Below are 25,066 nucleotides of genomic sequence, written 5' to 3'. Positions count from 1 at the left end.
CAATGGCCGAAAAAAAGAAAGAAAAAAAATAGTAAAAAAGAGTAAAGAAAGTTAAAGGCACAATATGTACCATTTTTGGATTCAAATATACCAAAAAAAACTAGAGCAGTGTTATATTATGTTGTTGTCTTGTGTCTTGTTCCGCTCCAGCGGCTTTCAGCCCCACCCTGCTTCATACTACAGTAACTTTAATAAATATTTAATACATTAGCTCATACATGAATATGATTCTGCCCCAGCCACATCAGATTGGAATAAAGTTAGGCCTGTCACGATAACACATTTTGCTGGACGATAAATTGGCCAAGAAATTATTGCGGTAAACGATAATATTGTTGTTCTGAGACCATTTTCATCTAAAATAATGATAATGGCATAAAAATGCAGGTACACCTTTTCAAAGATCAATAAACTTTAATTTCTTAAGACTATTTAATTGAAAACATTTTAAATAACCATAATAAATGAACAAAACAACCAAAAACAATGAAAGCATGGACTCTCAGTCTGTTTAAAAAAATGCATTTAAATAAATACCAAAAACAATAAATAAAATGGATGAAAACCGCAACGGATGATTGTGTTTTAGGTGCATATTAGGGGCGGCACGTTTCACAAAACGCACGGTTCGGTTCGTATCACAGTTTTAGGGTCACGGTTTTCCGTTCTGTCCGGTTCTTGTTGTTTTTTTTCTTTTAATACAGAAATACTTCATGGCCGAGCAGCTCATCCATGCCTTACATCACCAAGTGCACTGCAAAGCGTCAGATGCAGTGGTGTAAAGCACAACGCCACTGGACTCTAGAGCAGTAGGAGACGTGTTCTCTGGAGTGATGAATCACGCTTCTCTTTCCAATGGACAAGTCTGGGTTTGACAGTTGCCAGGAGAATGATACTTGTCTGACTGCATTGTGCCAAGTGTAAAGTTTGGTGGAGGGGGTATTATAGTGTGAGGTTGTTTTTCAGGGGTTGGGCTTGGCCCATTAGTTCCAGTGAAATAAACTCTTAATGCTTCAGTATACCAAGACATTTTGATCAATTTCATGCCCCCAACTTTATGGGAACAGTTTGGGGATGGCCCCTTCCTGTTCCAACATGACTGCTCGCCAGTGCACAAAGCAAGGTCCATAAAGACATGGATGAGCGAGTTTGGTGTGGAGGAACTTGACTGGCCTGCACAGAGTCCTGACCTCAACCCGATAGAGCATCTTTGGGATGAATTAGAGCGGAGACTGAAAGCCAGGCCTTCTCGTCCAACATCAGTGCCTGACCTCACTAATGTGCTTCTAGTTAAAGCTGTTGTAGCTGCAAAGGGTGGGCCAACTCCATATTTAACCCTACGGATTAAGAATGGGATGTCAATAAAGTTATTGTGCATGTAAAGGCAGGTGTCCCAAAACTTTTGGCAATATAGTGTATTTATTTAATTAAATCGCAGCTATTGGATAATGTCACTAAGCCATATAGTAATTTCGATTCATTGTTCAGGTCCCTAATCAAAATGAATTAGGGCTGCTCAGACTGCTCAGCCTCAATGGGACATGTTCCACTGCTCTATCCCCAATTCCCACCGACCTACACTAGGCATGTCAGCAGTGCAACAGAGGATGTGTTGTGCGTCTCGTGTGGAGGAATCTCAGTAAGGGCAGGGAATCTGAGGAATCTGCTGCAATCACAAAAGCCTGTCAATCCCGTGAGGAGGAACCATTGAAATGAAAATGGGAGGAACCGAGGTTTGGCTCCAACAGAACATCCTGTGTACACAACCTCGGCCTTGACCTGAGATCAGCCCTGCCAACCCGACACAGTCGCCACAGCTGCCAACACCAGAAGGTCTTACAAACTCTGAAACATGGAGGAAGTAAATACGTGTTTTGGGTTGCTTTACTACTTGCCGTTACTGGGGGCTCATATGAATTGTGTCTAGTGACTAAGTGTTTGGAAAAACAGCTGAGGCTGGGTCAATGAAAATCCAATTAAAGATCCAGAACACAGTAGTAAATCTCTGCTCATGCCCAAACAGAGAAAATGACATATACTGTATATCACATATGTCCACATCAGAATCCTGACCTCAATTCCACAGAGATGATGTGCTATGATCAAGCAAAATCACAAAAATATACAATGGAAAAAGACTGTTATGGAAAAATGGACCAGATTGTCAGTTGTTCATAGACTGCAAATTCCCATTAGCTACACCAACCAATGAAAATAGCTTCTTTTTTTGTTTGTTGCTGCATCAGTACTAAAGAACCAAAATGTATTTAAAAAAAACACACACACAAAAAAAAACATTTGCGTTTATAATACCTACGTAGCAAATAGCTGTCTAGAGGGTGTTGATAATCTGGCTGCCAAACCTATAGTATCTCAATTGAACTATATTTATACACCGATCAGGCATAACATTATGAAATTATGCAAAACATCCCTGACCCATCAAAACATGGACTCCACTAGACCCCTGAAGGTATCTGGCACCAAGATGTTAGCAGCAGATCCTAAAAGTTGTTAGGGGGGCCTCCCTGGATTGGACTTTTTTGTTCAGCACATCCCACAGATGCTCGATTGGATTGAAATCTGCGGAATTTGGAGGCCAAGTCAACACCTCAAACTCGTTGTGCTCCTCAAACCATTCCTGAACCTTTTTGTTTTGTTTTTTGTGGCAGGGCACATTTTCTGCTGAAAGAGGCCACAGCCACCTGGGAAATCCTTTTCCATGAAAAGTTGAACATGGTCTGCAACAATGCTTAGAGAGGTGGTACGTGTCAAAGTAACATTCACATGGATGGCAGGCCCCAAGTTTTTCCAGCAGAACATTGCCCAAAGCATCCCTTCCTCTGCCGGCTTGCCTTCTTCCCATAGTGCATCCTGGTGCCATGTGTTCCCCAGGTACACATCGACAGACATGCACCAGGCCATCCACATGATGTAAAAGAAACTGTAATTCATCAGACCAGGCCACCTTCTTCCATTGCTCCGTGGTCCAGTTCTAATGCTCACGAGCCACTGTTGGCGCAATCGGAGGTGGACAGGGGTCAGCATGGGCACCCTGACTGGTCTGTGGCTTTGCAGCCTCATTCACAACAAACTGTGATGCACTGTCTATCAGAACCAGCATTAATATTTTGAGCAATTTGAGCCACAGTAGCTCGCCAGTTTGATCGGACCACACGGGCAAGCCTTCACTCCCCACGTGCATCAATGAGCCTTCACCGGTCCTCCACTGTTCCTTCCTTGGAGCACTTTTGATAGATACTGACCACTGCAGACCGGGAACACCCCACAAGAGCTGCAGTTTTGGAGATGCTCTGACCCAGTCGTCTAGCCATCACAATTTGGCCCTTGTCAAACTCGCTCAAATCCTTACAACTTTGAGCACAAAATGTTCACTTGCTGTCTAATATATCCCACCCAAAGGTGCAGGGGCTGTGATGAAAATACAATCAGTGTTATTCACTTCAGCTGTCAGTGGTCATAATTGTATGCCTGATCGTTGTATATTACAATGAATTAGACAAAGAGCAGATCATATTTTCTGCATCCAAACAAGCCATTTATGCAGAATCCTGAACGTGTTCTCATGGCTGTGAATTTCATGGCACAGCAAGATCTTATTTCATAAACTGAGTCAGCGCTTTTTTATATTAGCCTACAGAAGAAGCTAAAGTGTATTTCCTGCTGCACTGAAAAAAAAATGATATAGAAGCAATTTTTAGTTCAAATTTCTAGTAAATTTCAATAATTACAAAGAAGTAACACTGAATTAAATGAGAAATTTTTACATTGAAAGACTGAAATGTTATTTTCTTGTAAAATGTCCTCCAATAACCTTCGATTTAAAACTTCTATTCTACTAAAAAATGCAGATGAGTGGAAATAAACAAGAAATAAAATGTATATAGTTTGGTCTGATACATAAAATATAAAAAGCTGAACTGAATTTTGTGATGACTGGTGATTCCCTGATAAAGGTTTGCTCAGCAGAACATTACACAACACAGTGAATCATAAAGCTTGAAACCGGCCTTAATTACAGCTTTACATATTCAAATGACTGCACCGATACTGTGCAGCTTTGACTAGGCAAACATTTAGCAAAGGAGTGCTAGTGTGTAGCTGCAGTTTACATGGTGATACGTTTATCAGTCCTCTAATTCTACAATCATGTCATCAATGAATGTGAAACCCCTACATTGATTACATACTTATTATAAATGTAATTATAATAATAATATTTTACCAATCCAAGGCTATTCTGTGTGGAGTACTAGTACGAATACTATTTTACTGCAATACAAAACAAGTTTTCCCTTTGTCTTTTTGTGTACAGATGACAACATTGTCAAAACGATCCCCGTTCGCACGGATCTGTAAAAAACAACTAAAGCGCTGTATTATTCATGCCAGGCCAGTAGATGGCGATTTGTCCCGTGGTGTGGAATGAAAAGGAAGTCTTGTGCTGTACATACACAGCAAATACTTGCGTCTGTGTTGAAAAGTAAGGTATTTCTTAAAAAAACAAAAAAGATTTTAAAACGAGGGTCCTAGAAATGCTGTCCTGAAACTGCAGTCCCCAGTATTGCAGGGACACCCTCCTCCCTGAAGGGCCAATGTCCTGCAGAGTTTATCTCATGCCTGACCAATCAAACCTGCTTGGAATTTTCTACTCATCCAGAAGATGAGTATGTTCAGGTGTGTTTGATTGGGATTAGAGCTAAACTCTACAGTATTCCCTCCAGTGTTGTAGTAGTCAAGGTCGGACAAGAAGTCCAAGACCATGAGTGTGTCTCAATCAGCTCCCTAGTTCAGTTGTCAGGGCACTGATCAGGAAGTCAGCCCATGGACCTATTTCCTGATCAGTGCCCTGACTACTGAACTAGGGAGCTGATTGAGACACACCCCATATTTTCTATGACTAGTGAAGACCAGTTCATTCGAGTCAGACCACACCAGGTGCACATGTTCCGGAAAATATGGTCCGAGTCTGAGTCTTGACTCAAGTACTACAATACTGGTGACTCTGGGATATGCTTCAGCTTCACCGTGACTCTACATAAAACAAGCAGATTGGAAAACGGATGTGGTGTGTTTGTGGTGGTTTATACCAATGTTTTCCCAACCCTGTTCCTGGAGGCACACTAACAGGCATACTAAACTCTTTTCAAACTCTTTCTAAACAAGCACCTGATTTAACTCATCAGCTGATGGTTGGAAAACACTGCTGTATAATCTAGACACATATGGTAGATGAGTTGTGATGACTGTATTCTCTGTGGGTTCTCTTATACAACTATCTTGACCAACAGTTTACTAGAATGCACTTGGAAGTAAACCCGCTGACAATAAATATTTACACAGCCCTAATATATAAATAAGTCCCTGGGGAACTTCCTGTCCAACTTCATATGGTGGCTCAATGACACAAGTCACATCTGTTCAGAGATAGCTAGGCTTGATAAGTCAAATTAGAGCTTTCACAGAAGTTAAAGATGTTTCTCAACATGGTGAAACACATTTACATTCACAGCTTCATTTCACCCTGTCGGGTCCAAAGTTCACCCATATTAGACTAAATGGCCTGCAAATTATCAACCTCACTGTCAAGCATGCCCAGCTCTAGACTACATGACCACAGATGACGTAAAACAAAAACAAACAGCATGTGTTCTTAAGTCAATAATGATCTTGTACTCTTGTTCTGGTAGCAGGTGGTGTATTTCTGAACTCTCCCGGAATGGTATCAGAGCTATTGAATAGACAAACATTTCCCACAAATGAGCCCTATTGTGTCTTTAAGTGAACTCCAGACAGCCCAGAGAGTATTGCTCTTATCTGGGGCAAATCTATCACTCTCCTTCCACTCGACTGGTAGAGTCTGACCTAACTCTCTGGGAGATCTTTCATGGTACCCTGGAAGGGAGGATTGTCTAAGGGCAAATTAACACTAGCGTTTTTGAGTCACTTCACAGGGAAACTGGCATTGTTACTTCTTAAGTCTGCCTCATGGCAGTATTCAAGCAAACATACCATTGTTCTGACCCACTCGGCGTACCACAGGGTTCGCTACTAGGCCCCCTCTTCTTCTTTATATACACTCTCGGAACCAGCTATTTACTTAATTATCTATCATAAAACTTTGTTTTGTAGTGCTTCTTATGTTGCTGTCTTCTCTGGTTAAAAATAAGTGTGCTTAATAGCGAATGTGTACTTGTAGTGTACGTATAACTACAGAAAGGTATCAGAAAGTGCTACTAGTATGTTTTTTTATACTTGATAGTTCCACAATATTCTTCTGATACCTTTGTGTGCTTACTTGTAGTGAATGTGCACTTGTATTGTACTATAAATCTTAATATTTACTGTACTTGCAGATAATATACTATTCATAAATTAAAAGGCCACTTTAAGTGTACTCACAGAGAGTAAACTTTCATGGCTTTCACTTAAGTACACTTTTTAAAAGTGCACCTTGTCAAATTAAAAGACAATAAAGATGTCTCTACTTATAAAGATGCACTTAAGTCCTAATTAAGCGGGTCGAAAAGCACTCTTACGTTGCAATGAACTAATTTCAATGACATGTAATGTCTGTACATGTAAACTTTCAGTGGTCGATTAAAGTAGGAAATGTGTCCGTTCCGCCAAAAGTGGATTGCTCAGGTTAATCAAACTACCAAGACGGGACTATGTTGTACAGTATGTCATTACTGCATTCATATAAATGTATTCATAATTCTGATCTGAGCTTGTCTATACAAGCTATTTTCATTTTGCTGTGCTTGTAGAAGAGTCCCTCTCCACAGCCAGGGTGGAGATGCTACTCTATTGTAGGTCGATAGACTTCCACTTTCCAGTCAGGCTTTTCAAAAGGGAAAGGTTGTGCTTATTATCAGAAGAAGTTTGTGAACCCTGCATAGAAGAGGAAATGGGATGTAACAGTGTGTAGTAGTAGCTGCTATATCCACAACCCCCAAGAGGCAAACAAAAAAACCTTCAGCTGCCCTTCCTCTGACAAGCCACCCTGTGAGTGCAAGGTGGGGTTGACCTGGTGGCACAATAGAAAGACCTGAGCTACACCCCTGGCACTAGACAGAGAACACACACACACACACACACACACACACACACACACACACACACACACACACACACACACACACCTGACTACCTTCAGAGGAACCTGAACCCACCCACCTCTATCTATACAGTCTGTATTTACAATGCTAACAATCATCCTTTTCAGGCCATTCCACAGAGAGTTAGTTTATTAAAGGGACAGTTTATCATGAATCCTTGGGTTTCACGATGACAACAATGTAGCCGGTCAAAAATAAAAGTTACAATCCAGGACATAATGTAGATGCTCTAGGCTAAACGAAACTGAGATGTACTACAAATAATAACATACATTTGGTTTGAACATTATGTATACACCCAAATAAATAAGTCTGAGTTTGATTTTGTTTCACATTGTGCTTCTAGGTCCGAAGTGCATCATTAAATATGAGTACCAGCGTGAGAGTCAGTGTGGTTTACTGGTGCACACTAGAGTTTGAAGAACTGGTTTCATACCAACCAAACAAAACATCTCTGATGTCAAACAGATCAAAAGATCCATTGTGAAAGCGCCCAACTAAACCAACCATCAAAAGATCAAACCCACTCAGTTAAGTGCCTCAGGGTTTGATACACGGCCCCCTCCTGTTCCTTATTTACACTTTTTAGGACCAGTTATTTACTTAATTATCTGTTCTATCAGCACAGAGTTTATTACTCTTATCTGGGGCAAATATATCACTGTCCTTAAACTCACTGGTTTGAGTCTGACCTCATGGGTAGATCTTTCATGGTACCCTGGAAGGGAGGATTGTCTAAGGGCAAATTCACACTAGCGTTTTTGAGTCACTTCACAGGGAAACTGGCATTGTTACTTCTTAAGTCTGCCTCATGGCAGTATTCAAGCAAACATACCATTGTTCTGACTCAAATGGACAAACAGTGAGAAACCCACTCGGAGTACCTCAGGGTTCGATACTAGGCCCCCTCCTCTTCGTTATATACACTCTCTAAGACTTACTTAATTATCTCTTACTTCTAACCTACTAACAGAAATTCACCAAAAACTACTATGATATTACTGTTTTTGTACTTGGTAGTTCAATAGTATTCTTTAATGCATCATGCAAATACATGGTGTGCTATTATGGTAATCATGGTTTACCATGGTAAATAATGGATGTAAAAGATGTAAACTATACACCGATCAGGCATAACATTATGACCAAATATTGTGTTGGTCCCCCTTTTGCTGCAAAAACAGCCCTGATCTGTCGAGATGACATGGACTCCCCTGAAGGTGTGATGTGGTATCTGGCACCAAGATGTTAGCAGCAGATTTTTTAAGTCCTGTGAGTTGTGAGGTGGAGCCTCCACAAATTGGACTTGTTTGTTTAGCACATCCCAAAGATGCTTGACTAGATTGAGATCTGGGAAATTTGAAGGGCCAAGTCAAAACCTCAAACTCGTTGTGCTCCTCAAACAATTCCTGAACCATTTTTGCTTTGTGGCAGGAGCATTATCCATTATCCAGCCACCAGGGAGCAGCCATCTGTTTCCATAAAAATAATGTACATGGTCTGCAACAACGCTTAGGTAGGTGTGTCAAAGTAACATCCACATGGATGGCAGGACCCAAGGTTTCCCAGCAGAACATTGGCCAAAGCATCATCCTAGTCGTCTATCCATCACAGTATGGCCCTTGTCAAACTCGCTCAAATCCTTACACATGCCCATTTTTCCTGCTTCTAACACATTAACTTTGAGAACAAAACGTTCACTTGTTGACACAATGACAACAATGTAGCCGGTCAAAAATGTAGCTGAGTCAGTGGTCATAATGTTATGCCTGATCTGTATATATGTGTATATATATATATATATGTGTGTGTGTGTGTGTGTGTGTGTGCGCGTGTGCGTGTGTGTGTGTAATATATATTAATTAATTAATGGGCAACTTAAGTGTACTTGAAGAGGGCAAACTATCATGAATATGTCCAAGTACATTTTTTTAAAAGTGCACTTTGGTCAAATTAAGCACCTTCAGAAGATGAAAGAGTTTGTTGCAACAAGTTCTCAAATAAAAATGCATTCACATGAAAAGAAAAGCTTTGCTGATCACAATATATCTAACAAAAACGTCTACATAATAACTGAGACAAACCAAAGAATGCAAGTGACACGGATGCAGCCACAAGACCAAAAGTATTTCCTTTGTCTGGATCCTGAGCTTGTTCGTAATGAATAAGGGCAGCTCCAGGGTCAGATGTTCTTGTAGTTGTTGATGGCCTCGAGGGTGGGATCACTGCTCCTAGATCAGTGCTTAAAGACAGGGGAAGTGTGTGATATCTGCACATCCATGAAAAACAATCAGAGGAAACCACTCTCAGATTTCTGGAGTGCCTGTTCTGCCACCGGCTCCGAGAACCGATTCCCACACACTCCCTACAGCCTCTTTGAAGAACAGCTTTTTTTTCTCTCTGCGCAGTGTTTATGCTATAAATGTGATTATATTGAAAAGCTTAGAAATCAAAATGTATTGACGTTCATTCGAAAGAATAAGTCCCACAGGATTCAGACACCTTTTGACCTTATTAAAACAAAAATAAACATTAAGTAAACTAAAATAAAATGTATTTTATTTCAGCAGATTGACAAGGCATTGTCATTTTCAATTAGAATAAACTGGATAAAAATATTAAATACTACAGTAACTAGCTATATTTTTAATTAAATAAAAATAAAATGACAAAAATACACAACAAAATTACTAAAACTTTAACTATAACTATATAAAATTTAAAACTACATTTAAATATTAATAACCGATTCTGATTTTTAGAGACTAAATATTTTAGTGCTAAGCATAACTAGAAATATCTATATTAACATTGAATATTCACAATATAATGATTTTTCAAGCTACTGTATATAAAAAATAAGCAAGGCCATCATTTTAGACCATATTGCAATGATTTTTATTTAGTGATTAATACTGAAAGCCTGCATCATTGCACTTACGACATTGCAGGACAGGATCATTTTAATAGTGTTCATGATTTAAATTTCTGTTACAAAAGGGCATTAGAGTTAGAAAACTTAGATTAACTTCTATCAAATCAATAAATTAAAAAAACAATGTGGAAAATTATAAAATGTAATCTTAGTTTTATTTCTTATTGATTCATTTTGATTTAATGTCTGTTGATGGTTCCTCTGAACAAAAACAGCATATAGTTCAGCCCAGCCTCAGGCATGGTTTTTGACATGAAATGTCCGAAATCATTATAGCTCAAAGACTCCAAGTCAAAACCTTTTTGTGTCAACCTGCTCTTACAGAAAGTTCATATGAAGTACATTAGCGAGCTTCATTGAGATTCCAGAGTAAATGTGCCGCTGGATGACGTATCCGTGCTTCTTCCTGACAGAGAGAGCAGTTACGTAAGAAACAGCACTTGACCCGGAGAGTCACAGTCGATTTCACCCAACACAAAAGCACTTCCACGCAAGTAATTGCCTCTGAGAATAAGCTTATGTAAGACCAGTCATCTGTGCACGATTGAAAAACAGCCCTGCTATCTTCGCAGATTTCACTCTGACTTCCCCTCGGAGCTGTACAGGAAAGCAACAGGCTTTTAAAAGGAAAACCATCGTCATGAAAACATCGGAACACAGGCCAGCTCTCTCAGTTATTTTTATTCAAACACTCCTGTTGTAGCGCAACAAAGAATTACAATTCTAACAAAAGCCCAAAGATGGACCTCGCAACATTCGCAGGGTTTTTAAGGGTTGTTCTTTAACTGAGGATAAACTCCTGTGAACATTATATTATGTATTTTTGGCCTTCTGCCACTTGAGAGAAATGATTTGGAGAAGCGGAAGCGACAGTGTTGGACTCTATATATATATATATATATATATATATATATATAGTGACTCAATGTGTCGTAGGACAGCGTGACTGTATGATTTTAATAATAGAGACCATATCTCCATAGTTTTGTAAAAGTAATTATGTAGTTATAGAGACCATTACACAATATGTCATTTTTTGCTTATTCAAAACAAAGGTTTTCGCGCATAACTAGATTGGAAGTTTGAATTGTTTAAAGCAGCTGTATCGACAACACATCGTCTCTCTGATGTAGAGCTAAAAGATCGATATCTCGATTCAAACATCCACGAGATTTTATTCCTAAATGACAATGATTCGCCTCTGTCTATTAACTCTTCGACAAAATCACTCCTGAACATTCAGATCTGTGTTGGTGCTGCCACTGAGCCAGATAGAGCAGTTGTCATGTAAAGGTACAAAACAGCTACACAAACAGTTTTATCAACCATACAGTTTTGTTATTTTTGTGTTAGAAAAATTTAAATTATCACCTAAGTACTAGGATAAAAGTTTATAGTTCCGATATAAACACTGATGTCCATGATAGTGATGATCAAAATAGAGCAAATCAGCTTTTGAAAGCAACTTGCAGTTTTAAATATTAAAGTTTTTCAATTGTATCAACTACACCATTACACCAGTAGGTGGCAACAAGCTAAATTTATTTATTTATCATTGAATCATTCATTAAAGAGATCCGTTCAGAAAGGCTGATTGGTCCAGTCATGAAACAAGAGAAGTCTTTATGAGTGAGTCATTGAATTATTCACTTAACCTTATTGTTTTAAAATAATTAATTCAAATTAAAGGGATACTTCACCGCTTTTTCATATTAAACTATGTTATTCCCTTAACTAAAACGAGTTGAAGTGCATGCACTTAATCTCTCTGACGCGCGGTGACGATCTGATAGCATTTAGCTTAGCCCACTAAGCTCAGTTCATTCACTATGGTGCCAAACAGAGATCAAGTTAGAAGGGACCAAACACCTCCACGTTTCCCTATTTAAATACACTTACATGAATAGTTGAACGATCAATTATGGTGACATAAAACGTGGCACTTTTCTAATAGGGATTAAAAAGGAGAACTAATGTATGGCGGAATAGCACTTCTGAGAGTACTTCGACTCGGCACAGTAAAAAGTCATGCCTGAAAAATCCTCCCTCACGTCTCCCCCTCCCTCTCTCATGTCTCTCAATATGGGGGAGGGGTAGATGTGAGGGAGGATTTTTCAGCCGGGACCTTTTACTGCGCCGAGTCGAAGTACTCTCAGAAGTGCTATTCCGTACCATACCATACCATACCATACCATACCATACCATACCATAGGGAATGAACTGGGCTTAGTGGGCTAAGCTAAATGCTATAAGATCGTCACCGTGCGTCAGAGAGATTAAGAGCACACACTCAGACTAGAGAGGTATGTATCAACTCTTTTTAGTTAAAGGGTTACTTCAGCGATTAGCATATGGATTTGTATCAGTAGAAACCCTGGAGTATATTTGAATGATTGTGCTTCCCCCCCTCATATCCCCCTGAGACAAGAGATTTATGCATTGTATTTTTGGAAAAATTCCTCCCATGACGCAAATATTGTCAATTTGCGCCATCGGAGGAATTGTTGGCCAGAGGCTAAAGACTACAGCCAGCAGAGGGAGCCATTTCCACATGTTTTCAACTCGCGCATGGTGGATGAGAGATCACACTCACAGCACTCAGCTCACAGCTGCAGCCTCAGGCATTCATGTTTAAACGGTGCGGCCAGCAGAGCAAAGTAAGTCTTTCAACTTCTCAAACTAATTCCTATGAAAGTTAAGCTTTCAAAGGCATGAACTGAAAACGCGCCAGACTGAACATGCGCTGTGAATCAATGCCGCGGACGCGTTTACCTCAGCTCTCATCACGAGCTCATCCATGACTGTCAATATATCTGACTCCTGCAGCGTTCGTGCAGTGGCACTCCCTCAGCGGCTAAATCACATATTGAACAGACATGTTCAGTTTTTAATTGTAGTGTCTGTTCTCTAACTAAACTGATTTTATGAATATGAACGCAGTCATGGTGGGAAAGTGAAAGTGATCCAGTAATCTAGTAGCGGTGGCTTTGCGAGTGGCCTCGTAGACCAGCGAAGCATTCTGGGAATTGTTGTCTTTCATCCCCATGAGACAAAAATACGTTTTCTGTCTTTTCTCAGTCTAGAAAGCTTAAAATTCACTACATTAATGACCCAATTTAAATAGATTCATCTTCCCAGCGCTGAAGTACTCATTTAAGGGAATAACATAGTTTAATATGAAAAAGCGGTGATGTATTCCTTTAAATTGACTGCAGCAAATGACATATTGTCAAAACCTCTAGTAAATAATGGGAGAATCATGATCTCTATTTGAAACAAACAAATCATGATTCTCAGTGTATCCAGAATCACGCAGCTCTACTCTGATGCATCACAAACCCACGTCCCTTTCTGACCCCAGTGTATCTCAGTGTATCCAGAATCACGCAGCTCTACTCTGATGCATCACAAACCCACGTCCCTTTCTGACCCCAAAATTGTCCTTGTGAGAATGTGACCCTTCATGCACACCTGCCCTCGTCCTAGCAGTTTACACTAGTGCACGTGCCACAGAAAAGATCGAGGACAGTTGGCTTGCAAGTGGGGTACAGAACAGATCTGCACGATGCCACAGGGGCATTCTGGGTAATTTGGTTATGCAGATGACATGAGAATGAATAGGAGGTCTGAGCAGTAAACAGGACTGTCACCATGGGGAGCCCAGCTGTTCTGGAGTCTGGCCTTTTTCCTCCTTGAGTAATGTGCAAATCATTATCATGGCAGCAGTTCACACACACACGCACACAAAAGACACCGCGGTTACAACCGTCTGGACAGAAAATAGAGCGACGCGTGAGAAAAACACAGCAAGATCTTTCTCAGACAGCTTATGAACATACAGCTGATCAGCTTTAAATGATGGTAATAATGCTCTGTGTAATTAGTTGTGGTGTGAAACTGTGCGTTAAAGCTGTTTACTCAAGGACCGAGGCTGAATGGAGTTGTCTGTCTTCTGTGAGAACTAACCGAGGTGGAGGTCGTCCTCAACGTGCCACCCACTCACAGTCAATGACTAAATAAGCACTAGGTATGTGACCTGCCAAGTGCACTATACAGTGTGTAGGTGTGTGTTTCACAGTTGTCATAGCGCTGTTTTATAATTGCTTGAGGAATACAAAGACATTTTTCAACCGCATATATGGACAAAAACATCAAAGCAATGATACTGAATTGTATGGTGGATGCATTTAGACTTATCAGAGAATAAAGTATGACAAATTTAGATTAAAGGGTTAGGTTTAGGGAACAACCGTGGCAGTACCATGGTAAAATTATTACATTAATAAACATATACGTAGTTTAAAGACATGGTATTTGTACCATGGATCATGTACAAAAGACTATATCATAGAACTCTGTCAGTGTATTACACAAGACATCACATGTAAGTACTGTGGTTAATGCCATAATTGTACTAAATTACAACGGCACAGATGTGACCAGATTAGGGTTCAACCAATACATTTTAATGGTTGATTCTAATTATTACACTATAGCTTTCCTACACTTAAGTATATTCATAGTAAGTACACTAAGTATGTTAAGTGTGAGTGTTTCCAGACACTTAATTGCATGTTAAGTGCCATTAAATTAAAATATATCAGTTTAAATTTATATGAAATGCAATTAATTCAACTTAACAAGTTTGACCCATTTACTCTGTATATGTAATTTCATAATCACTTCTATTGTCTTTGAAATATGGTTAAAGCTACTGCTGAATGATCTGACAAGCATTTATGATAAACTAAAATATATTTGTAAATACACATTTCTAACAATGAAGTTTAGTAACTTTTATAATTTTAAGTAAACTATAAGTGAAATTCAAATCATCAAATTACACAGTTAAGCCCAATACAATTAGACACACCTCTTTTTCGAAAGGATTTAGATTACGTCCATAGTTTACCATGTAAATGATTATCATAATCATGCACCATATATTGCATTAAGCATTAATGTACACAGAAGAATACCATGGAACTACAAAGTAGAAAAAAACATACTAGTAGTACCATAGTACTTTCTGGTACCTTTCTGTTAGGTCAGACAACGTATTATTTCATGAAAACTTGAAGAATATAAGTGTGCACTTTATCCTCTCAAAAAGCAAGGCTGCCAACTCTGTTCTCACAAAGCGTAAGCATTCAAATTCTTTCAATTTTACAACGAAATTCAATCAATAAATATCGTTTCAATGTGCAGTGACAGAGTGCGCCTAGGTTGAACTGATCATCTCTTCCTCTTTACTACTAGTCATAGCATGAAATAAACATGAATGAACATCAGAAGGTATGTTAAAAGATATAGTACAACTTACTGATAAGTCTTGTGTAATAATTGCTCAATCACTGTTTCAACCGGGAAAAGAAATCAATAAAACATCTTGTTAACGTAATGTTACATTTACCTCAGAAAAAGCCATTCAATGACCATATCTTATCTTGTTTGTACGCTAGATAAATTAGTGGAGAATTCTGCTAAATATACACTGTAAAAACAATATATGATCAATAAGTTACGACAACATGTGTTTTTACATTGCTTTAACTCATTAAAATAAGTCAATCAATTTTCAACTTTTTAAAATAATTTTAAATAAGTCAGTTTAATGTAATTTAAGTCAAAAGTACTTAAATATCCAAGTTGATTGTACTTAAATTTAAGGCAGCAACTTTTTTCACTCTTATATAATTAAAAATATATATTATAAGGTTATTATTATAACACCCTTATATTATTTGTATACAAATAAGTTGTTAATTTTAAACTTTAATATTATAATAATGTACCAGCTGACAGGGTTCCCTATCGAAGCTTGTTTCTTCCACAAAATAAAACATTTTAAAAGATAATTGCGACATTTTATCTCACAATGTGTTTATCTCACAACTGTGACTTTTTTGCAGAATTGTGATTTATAAATTCATAATTGCAAGATAAAAATTCAGAATTACGAGTAATGAAGTCAGAATTGTGTGATATAAAGTCAGAATTGGGAGATAAAGTCAGAATTGTGCGATATAAAGTCAGAATTGGGAGATAAAGTCAGAATTGTGAGATATAAAGTCAGAATTACAAGTTTAAAAGTCAGAATTGAGAGATATAAAGTCAGAATTGTGAGATATAAAGTCAGAATTGTGAGATATAAAGTCAGAATTGTGTGATATAAAGTCAGAATTGTGAGATATAAAGTCAGAATTGAGAGATATAAAGTCAGATTTGTGAGATATAAAGTCAGAATTGTGAGATATAAAGTCAGAATTGGGAGATAAAGTCAGAATTGTGAGATATAAAGTCAGAATTACAAGTTTAAAAGTCAGAATTGAGAGATATAAAGTCAGAATTGTGAGATATAAAGTCAGAATTGTGAGATATAAAGTCAGAATTGTGTGATATAAAGTCAGAATTGAGAGATATAAAGTCAGAATTGTGTGATATAAAGTCAGAATTGTGAGATATAAAGTCAGAATTGTGAGATATAAAGTCAGAATTGTGAGATATAAAGTCAGAATTGTGAGATATAAAGTCAGAATTATGAGATATAAAGTCAGAATTATGAGATATAAAGTCAGAATTATGAGATGTAAAGTCAGAATTTCAAAGTTTTAAAGTCAGAATTGTGAGATATAAAGACAGAATAAAAAGTTTTAAAGTCAGAATTAAGAGATATAAAGTCAGAATTATGAGATATAAAGTCAGAATTACAAGTTTTAAAGTCAGAATTGTGTGATATAAAGACAGAATTATGAGATATAAAGTCAGAATTGTGTGACAAAGTCAGAATTGCAAGTTATAACGTCAGAATTGAGAGATATAAAGACAGAATTGCTTATTCTGTGGTGGAAAAAAGATTCCAGGTTCCCTGTAGTTTCCAATTAGTTGCTAGAGATTTTTTAAAAATATAAAATCAATCGATATTGAATTAGAATCGAATCGCGAATTTATTAATCGAATCGTGAAATTGGTGTAAATATCCAGCCCTAATAAAAACACCTGCCATTGTACCTTGTAAACATTGTAACATGTTGTCATGTTAATTAAATTCTGTTCAGTTACAGCATGTTGACAATCTCAGTAGCCTATGGGCTACAAGGTTTTGTGGGGTATGTACGTTTAGAAAAAAAAAATCGTGAAAAGTTGGCAGCCCTGCAAAAAGTGCTACAATTATGGCAAACATCAGAGAATGATATGCAATATTAACTTCCATTATAGCTTTTAATGAATAATCAGTGGTCTCTCACCGTCTCGGAGCTCACGGATGTTCTCTGTTTCTCCACCGCTGGAATGTAAACGGGGATGATCTCGCCGTTCCTCTCTGGCACCGGGGGCGGCAGCGGCGAATCGTCCCGCATCATCTCGTCGCTGATCTCGAGCTCATCGTCACATTCGGGCACCGGAATGCCCTCCGTGACGAACTCCCGCACACACTTCAGCTCGTGTTTCTTCAGCAGCTCGTCGGTGTCCACGTCCAACACGATGAGCTCCAGGCTCCCGGCGCTCGCGCGTATTCTCGCCACGACCTGCTGGTGGCTGTCGCTCTCCACGCGCTCTCCGTTAACGAACACCAGCCGGTCGCCAGCGCGCAGACCGGACAGCTCGGCGGGAGAGTCGGGCTCTACCAGGCGGATGAATTGACCGCTTTTACCCTTCTCTCCGTGCAGATGAAAGCCGTATCCGTTCTCGCCCTTCTCCAGGACGCAGAGTCGCGGGCGCAGAGTCTGGCTGGGCATCACGCAAGTCACCTGTTGATTTAATCTGATAGCCTAAATAAATAGAAATTAAGAATAAATGAGGGTCCTGCGCTGAGGTGCTCACGGATGAAGCATGTTAACCCGCTCAGTCTGAGTATATGAAGGGATTTGTTGTTGATAAAGTGTGAAGAGAAAGTTCTAGTGTTCGAGTGTTTGAACGGCTGCACATCAACATCCAAATCCAGCCCAGAGAGGAGTGACTGCTCTCTGGAACCTCCTCCTCCTCCACCCCTGCACGCTTTAAGTGAAAGCGCGGTGAACCGGGGTCATCTCCTTCTCCGGGACCCTTTCTCTTCCTACTTTCGACTTCTGTTATGTGATGTCATCCGCACACTTTACAAGCATTACATCTCTCTGGGATGGCCAATTTGGCCTTAAACAAGAAATAGCTGTGTATAATTAAAGGGTTAGTTCAACCAAAAATGAAATTTCTTTAATTAATGGCTCACCCTAATGTCGTTCCACACCCGTAAGACCTCCGTTCATCTTCAGAACACAGTTTAAGATATTTTAGATTTAGTCCAAGGGCTTTCTGTCCTTTGAATGTAAGTGTATGCCCACTTGCTGTCCACGTCCAGAAGGTAATGAAAACATCATAAGTAGTCCATATGTGACAAAGTAGTCCATATGGTTAGTTAGACTCTCTTGAAGCGTTGACAATACATTTTGGTCCAAAAATAACAAAAAATATGACTTTATTCAGCATGGTCTTCTCTTCCGTGTTCCTCAAATAAAGAATCAAACGATTCAAAAGTTGCGAATCAGCGTATATCCGTGATTCATTTCCATATGAATCACGAATCAATACGCTGATTCGCAACCGTTTGATTCTTTACTTGAGGTTTGAAAACAAACGCGGAAGAGAAGACAATGCTGAATAAATTCGTATTTTTTGTTATTTTTTTGGACTAAAATGTATTGTCGACGCTTCAAAAGAGTCTCACTAACCAACTGATGTCTCATATGGACTACTTTGATGATGTTTTCATTGTATGGCATACACTTACATTCAAAGGACAGAAACCCCTCGGACTAAATCTAAAATATCTTAAACTGTGTTCTGAAGATGAACGGAGGTCTTACGGGTGTGGAACGACATTGGAGTGAGTCATTAATGAAAGAAATTTCCTTTTTGGGTGAACTAACCCTTTAACATATAATAAAATAATTAGCTTTATTGACACATTTTAATTTGATCTAATTAAATGTTGCACTTGAAATGACAGTATATTCCTTGTAAATAACTGCATGACTTTCACAGCAATTCCACAGTAGGACTTATCTTGACTCTAACTGCACTCTTGCAAATTTCTTGAGAAATATACAATATCATACTAAATTTATACACTGATGATGTCAGACCTTTCAAAGATAAATCTCAGCTTCTCAGATACTGTTAAATATCCATGCTGAAACGAGGAGTGAAGTATTAACGCATAATACTATCGTTTGACTAACTTATAATCAGCCAATTAGCTTATTTTATATTCTAGCTTGTCATTGTTTTAACAACTGTTTTCATTTGTCACTTTTGACTTGGCTAGATCAGAAATCTGAATATGGATATGCAATGTCCGAGATCCCAAGCTAATGTAACACCGATCACCATCATGGTGACTTTAAAACAATAGCAGTACTAAACAATATAATTTCTTACAGTGGCATGGCTAAAGACAACTTTATCATGTGAATTCACAGTAAAACAAGAGCAGCATCATTTTGCTGTTAATTAACAGTTATTCATAGGACAATTACCCAGCATGCATTATTTTTCACTGTACATTTCTGACTACAGTAATTTATTGTATAGCGTATAAAATAATACTCTTTCATTTTTACAGTGTATGTAGTTCACCCAAAAATGTACTCACCCTCAAGCCATCCTAGGTGTATGACATTCTTCTTTCAGACGAATACAATCAGAGATATATTTTTAAAAAAATGCCCTGGCTCTTCTAACCTTATAATGACATTGAATGGAAAATGAGATTCTGGAGATCAAAAAAGGGCATCCATCATCATAAAAGTAATCCATCTGGTTTCAGGGGGTTAAAGGGGGGTCTAATGCTCTTGAATGAATTCTGAGTTATTTACACTGTTAAAGAGTGGATTCTCATGCTAAACATGGCCAAAATTTCAAAACACGAGTTAGACGTGTGAGAGTATTCCTGTGCCAAATACACTCCTGGATTCGAAGCTTTGTTCGGGTTACGGGAGCCGTCTGCAGCAACGGAGTTGTGCAAGTGTGTTTGTTTGTTCCCGGTCATAAAAAAAAAAAAACGCCATAATGTTATTGTGTCTGCGTGTGTGTGTGTGTGTGTGTGTGTGGTGCTCGTGATTGTTTAGCTCCGCCCACTGCACACCTCCACGAGTTCGGCTGTTTTCGGAAAGAATCAGTGCAGCGTATCTGTCTTTTGTAGAGATGGTAAAACTAAAGACTCTTCAGGTATGGAGCTAGAAATATGACAAAATGATCTGAATTTGAATTGTATAAATCTGAATTATTGACAAGTGTAATCTAACAAAATTGAATATTATGTTGCATTTTACACAGTACTGAATTTGAATTTTTTTAAATATTGAATATAGAACCTTTGAAATTGAACACATCTGAAATGTTTTTATGTCGAAATTGTATCGACATGTATTTTCAAACAGCAGATATTTTGTTCTGAATAGACTGGAAATATTGTTTTTGAAAATACAGATTCAAGATTTCAGATGAAGAAGAAATTCAGATCATCAAATTCAATATTCTAAAATTCAGATCATCAAATTCAATATTCTAAAATTCAGATCATCAAATTCAATATTCTAAAATTCAGATCATCAGATTCAATATTCTAAAACTCAGATCATCAAATTCAGATCTTACAGAAAGTAGGCCAGAGGTCATCATCAGGGAAGAGTAAAGGATGTCAGAAAAATCCAACGGAGCACCATCTGATCATTTCATTTCCTATTTGTAATGGAATAAAGAGAAAAGATCAAACGGCCCTTTATACTTTTTTTGTTTATTTTACATTAATGCACGGAAAAAGAGATTCCTCATTTTTCGTGTGGTTTACCGCACAATTAAATAAGACAGGCCGGGTGCTGATTAATTATATCAGATAAGAAGAAAATAAAGGTAAAGGTAGCATTTGCTTCAAGTAAAAAACATTTACACTATAGCGCTGGGCATTGTCACAAGTTTTAAAATTTGATTTGATATTGATTAACTTCCGGCCTATCAGGTAGAGTATGGCAAATTGTATGTACTGTACAGTGTATTGGGGGGATTTTTGGTGGTATAAATATATTGATTTTGATTTTTGATTGCATATTTGTGATATTTACCCCAGGGCGTTGTCATTTTATAAAGGCCATTTTTTAAAATCTTATTAAATGTATGCATTTCATATTAAATTCTTACATTTGATTAATAAATGCAATTATAATAGTAAGACACTAGGGCTTTTACCAATCAAATTAATTAATTTAAACTGCAAAAATAAAACTGCAATACATAATGTTATGAGATTGATGTTCTAAATGTTTGAATATACAAATAAAAAAATGCAATTATACTTTTAAACATGAAACTAAACCGCCAATAGGTGACAGCAAGTGATCGTCTTAATGAGTGAGTCATTGAGTGAAATGATTCATTCAAAACGCTGAATCATTCAGTACGAAACACCACGCTGAGTGTTGTTCCTTTGGAGCTATTTTCGTCAGTGAAATCGTAGTTGAAATAAAACAAAAAAACGTTTTTTGAGTCTAAAATGTAAGTACCTAATAATGAATTATGCTACACAATTCACGATTGCAATGTATTTGAAATCATGATAATGTTCAGCAAAACAGCTCCGTTTAAATTGCTGCTCACTTGTTTTGATTTCTCCACGAATGTCTCACAAAGAGACAGGCAGCGCCAGCCTCAACGCGACTTTGTTACCAGAGATACACTCCATTATCAGTCGCTGTTTACATTGAATAAATTATTATCTGGTTATTTTAATGTTTTATTTGTCTGGGCGGGAAAGTAAAACCCTCTTTGATTTGTCCCAGACAAAGATAAAGTCGAGCCCTTACAGATAGCCCTGTGTGTTCATTCATGATTTCTCTCGTGCTGTAAAGCGGAGATGATTGGTTCATGTCATGAGCACCGCCGTTTGCTTGAACTGAGGGCTACAGTGATCTGTGAATGTCACGCCATAGACTGTTAAAAAATAGGTCACGCCACATTAGAGCATTTCCCCTTATTATTGTTAACAACTTCACCCCCCACCCCCGAAAGAAAACTCATCGGATCTACATTCATTCACCCCTTCAAGTTAACTGTGTTAGTGGACTAAAGTAGGGAATAGTGAGGGTTTAGGGAGCGAAGTTGGATTCAGCCCTGGAGAACGACAGATGACGTCAAATGCTGAGATTTTCTTCACTAATCAGCGATTTGTAAACCACGCACGAAAAATGAGAAATCTAGCCAAAATCTAATTTTCCGTGCATTAATCTAAAATAAACAAAAGTATAAAGGGCCGTTTGATCTTCTCTCTTTATTCCATTACAAATAGGAAATGAAATGATCAGATTATGCTCTGTTGGATTTTTCTGACATCCTTTACTCTTCCCTGATGATGACCTCTGGCCTACTTTCTGTAAGATCTGAATTTCTGCCATCTGAATTTTAGAATATTGAATTTGATGATCTGAATCTGATGATCTGAATTTGATGATCTGAATTTGATGATCTGAATTTGATGATCTGAATTTGATGATCTGAATTTTAGAACATTGAATCTGATGATCTGAATTTGATGATCTGAATTTGATGATCTGAATTTGATGATCTGAATTTGATGATCTGAATTTGATGATCTGAATCTGATGATCTGAATTTGATGATCTGAATTTGATGATCTGAATTTTAGAACATTGAATCTGATGATCTGAATTTGATGATCTGAATTTGATGATCTGAATTTGATGATCTGAATTTGATGATCTGAATCTGATGATCTGAATTTGATGATCTGAATTTTAGAACATTGAATCTGATGATCTGAATTTGATGATCTGAATTTGATGATCTGAATTTTAGAACATTGAATCTGATGATCTGAATTTGATGATCTGAATTTGATGATCTGAATTTTAGAACATTGAATCTGATGATCTGAATTTGATGATCTGAATTTGATGATCTGAATTTGATGATCTGAATTTTAGAACATTGAATCTGATGATCTGAATTTGATGATCTGAATTTGATGATCTGAATTTGATGATCTGAATTTGATGATCTGAATTTTAGAACATTGAATCTGATGATCTGAATTTGATGATCTGAATTTGATGATCTGAATTTGATGATCTGAATTTGATGATCTGAATTTGATGATCTGAATCTGATGATCTGAATTTGATGATCTGAATTTTAGAACATTGAATCTGATGATCTGAATTTGATGATCTGAATTTGATGATCTGAATTTGATGATCTGAATTTGATGATCTGAATTTGATGATCTGAATCTGATGATCTGAATCTGATGATCTGAATTTGATGATCTGAATTTTAGAACATTGAATCTGATGATCTGAATTTGATGATCTGAATTTTTTCTTCATCTGAAATCTTGAATCTGTATTTTCAAAAACTGAATATTTCCAGTCTATTCAGAACAAAATATCTGCTGTTTGAAAATACATGTCGATACAATTTTGACATAAAAACATTTCAGATGTGTTCAATTTCAAAGGTTCTATATTCAATATTTTAAAAAATTCAAATTCAGTACTGTGTAAAATGCAACATAATATTCAATTTTGTTAGATTACACTTGTCAATAATTCAGATTTATACAATTCAAATTCAGATCATTTTGTCATATTTCTAGCTCCATAAGGTCAGGATTTTCATTAAATGGGATTTGGTGTCTTTTGTGTCCCCAGTAAAGATCATGATCTCACGGCCTTAAAATGTTGAACGGTGTCAATTTTTGAACCTGTCTTAGTCATAAATAACCCCATTTGAATTCTAAGCACATTGATTTATTATTATTAAATGTATTTTAACAATTATAATTGAGGGTTTTTAGCTTGGGCCTTAATTTATTGTCCACCCTGTAATTTTTGACTACATTCCCTTTTAATGAAATTTGGAAAAATGAAATGACATCATACCAATGGTCACGTCTTTGGAGGGAAAACATTTTTTTTAACCAATTGTTTCTTTCAAATTTGATATGGTCAAACTTAGTACGTCAAATATGGAAATATGGAAAATTGTAGTACTTTAAAAAAATTTTTTTTACAGTTTTGACCTTGCAATTCTTTATTTGATAAACCTTCTCTGTTTTCACTCAGACCTGCTGATTTTAGATCAGAACGTCCACTCTGTTATATATCTGAAGAGCTATACTGACACTGAGTGTGTTTAGTGAGTGTGAAAGCCATCTATGTTTAAATAGTGCATTTGAAGTTCGCTGGCAATGTTTTATATATTGTTTCCTATCTAAATTCAGTTCATAATAAAGTAAATGTACTGGATGTACATGAGTGACAGAAAATCATCCGTCCATCCATTCTTTATACCACTTGTCCACCGTGTTATTATCAGTTTGTCGACTCTGTTATGCAGTTTTTCAAAAATCTGCAAAAAACAAACATACTAATAATTCAGTGACAGTAAAATGTTCTAGGCATTTGTATCTTTCCTTACAGGGTGGACATTTTTGATCATCCATAAGTTCTATTTTTATGTTTTATTTTTTTCACAAATTGTTAAATGTATTTTATCTGAGCTTGACCAGAATTTTCTTCAAATCTTTCTCATCACCCTATCATGACTGTAGAAAAATCTCCTTTAAAAACTGAGTTCGATTTTTTGATTTATGATGGCCAAAAAGCACCAGGAAGGACCCAAATGATACATTGAATTTCGTTTTTTTCTTTCACAGAAACCTATCGCATACCTCAAGAACACGTGTGGCATTGAACCATTCTGTGATACTTTTGTGTCCTTTTTAAAAAGCGTTACTGTTCGCTGCTCTCTGCCATTATATGAACGAGCGTCATTTTTGTTTAAATTCTCTTTTTGTGGTCCATAAAAGAAAGAAGGGCATACGGCATTAGAGTAAATTATGACTTCATTAATAACTTAATTTCAGACTTTAAACAGGCCACTTTTTTTTTTTTGGGTGAATGATGATCTGGGCATTTCATGTTGTCAGGGCATCGTGTTA

The 25,066-nt window shown here is 37.4% G+C and overlaps 1 protein-coding gene across 2 annotated transcripts in view; it reads right to left on the bottom strand.

The window, feature by feature from the left end:
• Nucleotides 1–18,042, bottom strand: part of nherf1b (NHERF family PDZ scaffold protein 1b) — a 47,099-nt gene extending 29,057 nt beyond the window's left edge. The window contains exon 1 of one of the 2 annotated variants that reach the window (XM_067457551.1): nucleotides 17,325–18,042. In XM_067457551.1, coding sequence (XP_067313652.1) covers nucleotides 17,325–17,813 — 489 coding nt within the window. In that variant the 5' untranslated portion in view covers nucleotides 17,814–18,042. The remainder of the gene's footprint in view (nucleotides 1–17,324) is intronic. The other variant, XM_067457542.1, reaches the window with a different exon arrangement.
• Between the last annotated feature and the right edge of the window lie 7,024 nt (nucleotides 18,043–25,066).

This window comes from Pseudorasbora parva, chromosome 2 (assembly GCF_024679245.1).
Source record: "Pseudorasbora parva isolate DD20220531a chromosome 2, ASM2467924v1, whole genome shotgun sequence".
Lineage (NCBI taxonomy): Eukaryota > Metazoa > Chordata > Actinopteri > Cypriniformes > Gobionidae > Pseudorasbora > Pseudorasbora parva.
The sequence above is the reverse complement of the archived record's forward strand: the minus strand, read 5'-3'. Positions and strand labels throughout refer to the sequence as shown.